The sequence below is a fragment of the Gadus macrocephalus genome, chromosome 7, assembly GCF_031168955.1.
Source record: "Gadus macrocephalus chromosome 7, ASM3116895v1".
Classification (NCBI taxonomy): Eukaryota; Metazoa; Chordata; class Actinopteri; order Gadiformes; family Gadidae; genus Gadus; species Gadus macrocephalus.
This window is the reverse complement of record NC_082388.1, coordinates 15,136,260-15,140,643: the sequence shown is the minus strand read 5'-3', so window position 1 is coordinate 15,140,643 and position 4,384 is coordinate 15,136,260. Positions and strand designations below refer to the sequence as shown.

Here is a 4,384-nt window from a genome sequence, read left to right as displayed (position 1 = left end):
GTGATCACAAACTCAATGTGTTGTGGCTTCCTGCTGACTGTCAATGCGAGTCAATTGATACATCTTTGCAAATCATTTCTCAAACCGGTTGTCTGCTCAATGCCACTTTTGCCTTCATCAAAAATCAATTATTATTATTATTATATGCATTCAATTAAAAATATGTTAACACAATCTTTATTTTTATTTATTTCAAATAGCATGTTCTTTACCAAAGCAACAAACTATCGTTGGCAATTCATAAAACTCCTAAATAATGAACAAATAAAAAAAATAAAGAAGAAAGATAAAGACTAGTGGCAAATTACAAAGTAGGCCCTTGATCTGCTCTTTCAAATGCTTAGTACATTTCCATTGATGTAACTTTGTTCTTATTAAACAAGGCAACAATCTTCTGCCTTATCTGTTTTATTTGCAGCCCATAGATCACAGCGTTTAGAGCAGGAGGGACTACCATAATTAATATGGAAGCCACTTTCCCTTGCTCTGCCAAATAAGCAAAACGGTGCAGAGCAACTGAACTGAGACCTGACACCATCATTATGAGATACAGAGCAAGATGTGTGGTGCAGGTCTGCAGGGCACGTCTGTTTAACACCCGGTTTTTACTTGTCAAACATGCAATTGCGATCTTTACATAGGTTAGCACTGTGCTGCCAAGAGATGAACCCAGCAAGACAACAGTGTACCCAAGGCCGTAAATATTATTGATCAGGATACTATCACAAGAAAGCTTGAATAAAGAGGCATTGTCACAGAAAGGGTATGATATTTTTCTCCTGCAGCGAGACAGACGGACAGAGAGGCCGATAAGGATCCCCACCATGAATATGATCACGGCCCATGCAAATACACTCAATTTCAGAAGCATCTTGTTTGTCATTATGATGGCATATTGCAGGGGGTTACATATAGCCACATGTCGGTCATAAGCCATGATCATCAGAACAGACAGTGATGTGCCAATGTGAAGATGAAAGAAAAATGCTTGAATGACACACCCTATGTAGCTAATGTAGCGGTTGGCACTGGCTGTAAATATGTTGCTCAGCAAGTGAGGTATGATGGCTGTAGCTCCCAAAACGTCGTTGATACTCAGGTTGCAGAAGAGCAGATACATGGGCTGGTGGAGGCTCCTCTCCATGCAGATAAGAACTGTCAGGCCAATGTTGGACACCATGATGAAGATGTATAAAAGAAGCAAGAGGAAGAAGACAGGAAAGGAATACTGTGGGGTGACCTTTAACCCCTCTAGGAGTAAGACGTCTCCACTCCATGTCTGGTTCTCCATACTTTGAAACTGGGAAAATAAAAGCAGAGGGAAACAAGGGTTGCTAGGTTCAATTTATATATTATTTATGAAACTCATTTTTTGTTTTAACTGTAAGATCATTTGAGCAGCAAAAAGGGCATATTCATATGCGTTTTCATATTTAAATTCCATCTAAAGCTGCATTGTCTCAAAAGTATATCTTTGTTTATTGTTTAACTTTACCAGAGGCTCATATCATTGTTCATCTTTGTGAGTGAAGTCAAAGTGAACTTTATTGTCAGACGGGCCGTGCAACGAGTAGTTACACAGAGGACCGAAATTGCCTTTCCCCATGCTCCAAATGCGCTATTCAAATATTTACCACAACATATAACATACTAACATAATGGTGCAAAAAGACAACAACAGGAAACACATCAAATACAAACAGACATTATACAATTAGAATATTCACTGTGTTTTGAGGTATTCAGTACATTCATTTTTCCATTTGTTTTTTGTTGTATTATTCATTGTGCATTGAGATCTTTTGCAAGCTCACCTTACTCATTCATTGTACTGAATTGTATAAATAATAATAGGATATTAATAATCATACATTTAAATTGCAACATAAAATGTAAACATCTTTATAATAATATATATATTGTTAATCGACAACATATGCTATAAAGATGTGACCAGCTTTAAACCAACACAATATATAATATTCTTTGAGCCCCTTCACTTTTGGCTCATACCTTTAACCAATTTTCATTTGTAAATGTAGCTACCATTGTGCTTCCAGCAAACGGGAGCTATTATGAAAATCAAATTAAAGAAGTAAAAAAGAGTGCATTATATTTCAGCATAGACATTATGTTATTTTATCAAGTAGGCATATACAGAAATGTAGCATTGGGTAAACCAACCATGATCATATCAGTGTGCATGGATTGCTCAGCTTTACCTTTTGTGACAAGGTCTCCCCTCCATCCTAAGCCAAGGGAAGGAGTGAAAGGACTTTTATTGAGAGGCGCATAGTGCAACATTTTCAAACTGTTGCGTCACATCAGCACCAATCTTCAATAGGCCACTGCTGTTTTGACATGTCATTTTCTGGTATTTCTAGCGTTGTTTGCCATAACACTCACAAGTATATATTTTTTCTATAATCGCTCAAGTACCACTTGCTGCAGACTGGGACAAGAATGGGTTAGATTATAGGTTGGGTTGAACAGAATTCTATAGTTTTGCTTTGTGTTGGAACCAGGCGAAGGACAGCACCACATTGCTGTGCATCTTGGATGAAGGCCAAGTTGCTTTGGTAGGTCAATAACAGAGAACGGTCGATGAACCACTCCGGCCACTGGCTGTACAATGGAAGTCTGGAAAGTGTCTGGTTATCTCGATAAATATTTATCTGCATACGAATGCAGCAACTGTAGGCCACAGGTTTTGGCATCGGAAGCATTCAGATTTCTGCCTGTTTTGTAGTTGAATTGTACTGAAAATAAAGTTTGAGCAGGCTTTGGATGCATGCAGCTAAGATATCTGTGTGGAGAGTAAAAATATCAGGGGGGGTTTTAAGTTTTTAAGTTTGGGTCGCAAGACGGTATAGCAGGCATCATGGTGCAAGACGGTATAGCAGGCAGCATGGTCAAGTTTTGTGTGTCAGTATGCAGTTCTTTTGTTCGTTTTTAGGTTTTAATTCGGTTTTTTCTCACCAAACATTTAGACGTCCTGGAAGCATCGATGCATTGCAAAATAACTTCTTAATTTTTCCACTCAAAAAGTAGCACAACGCTGAGAGCAAACAGTCTAGCTTTCTAGCAACAATGGAAAAGCATATGCAAAGTCTCTTTGGATGTAAAGCACATATGTTTACATTACTGAGTTCTGTTGTTTGTTTTCAAGCTTGTTTGCTGAAGACGCAAATTGAGCTAACTGAATGCCAATTTAATGACTAGTCAATGACATTTGGGAAGGCTATAAGTGCTGCAAGCCAGGAAATTTCGTCACAAGAGCAAGTCGTGCATTCTGGTGTACGATGCATCTGGAACAAACCAGAAGCCACGGAGGAGTGGGCCGGTGTGGGACGCTCGGATGAGCCCAGAGCGAAATATATTTTATAAGTATAGGAATGCGGTATCAAATCCTGCTTACTAAACAGGGCTTTTCTGGTGTGTTCTTCTTCTGTGTTAGGCCCAAATCTCCCTGAAAGTGAACTATTTCATATAATTTGCTGTAGTGGAACAAAGACTATAAGGGTATGTTCATGAGAAAGATTTTTGCTATTACATCTAAAAAATTTTCACTGAGCTAAGTGCATAGGTGTTGCCTATAAAATCGCCTTAAAATATATATAGATATATATAGAGAGAGAGAGAGAGAGAGAGAGAGAGAGAGAGAGAGAGAGAGAGAGAGAGAGAGAGAGAGAGAGAGAGAGAGAGAGAGAGAGAGAAAATCATCAGCATTTCTATGTGTGTTTTCCAGCATACGTTTTATGTGGGTGTCTCTCCAAATTCCCAGAAAGTCCGACAATTTGCTGCTAGTCTTGGAGTTACCGCTAATCAAACAATAATTCCCATAATGCGCGTGGCTGAGCGGGTGCCTGTTACGTCCAAAGAGGCATATGCTTTGTAGAACTGGATCGGACCGAGGTGCGTTTGCTTTCACATCTCAAGCGAACCGTACCAGGGTTCGTTTGGAAGCGAACCGAGACCAGCTGTTCAGGGAGGTCTCGGCCGGCTGATTTGGTTCACATCGAAGTGAGGTGGTTGCATTCACACCAATACCGAACCAAGGGGACCAAACTCGTTTAGTGCGCACTAAATGCTGTTGGTGTGAAAGCACGAATAAACTGCTGAAACAGAAGTATCGTCATGTAATCCATTGATTTCAACAATGTAACTGTATTCTAAATACCAACTATTTAAATTGTAACTGTAAAGGAATACAGTTAGCTATAATTTGTATTCTGAATACGTTACGCCGGTACATGTATTCCGTTAATCCCCAACACTGCAACTGCAACTGGGTGACGCTTATGGTGCGTCGAGCCTGGCCATCTGGCCAGCGACTAACCTGCACCGGCACCACGGGCTAGAGCCCCTCATCTTACGGCATAGT

At 39.8% G+C, this 4,384-nt stretch overlaps 1 protein-coding gene across 1 annotated transcript; it reads right to left on the bottom strand.

Annotated features, from left to right (window-relative positions):
• Positions 1–340: 340 nt before the first annotated feature.
• On the bottom strand, positions 341–1,291 carry LOC132461383 (olfactory receptor 1N2-like). Its single transcript, XM_060056476.1, has 2 exons — positions 941–1,291; positions 341–811 (listed from the first exon to the last, which is right to left on the bottom strand). The coding sequence occupies exons 1-2, from the start codon at positions 1,289–1,291 to the stop codon at positions 341–343; spliced, it is 822 nt and encodes a 273-aa protein (XP_059912459.1).
• Positions 1,292–4,384: the final 3,093 nt, after the last annotated feature.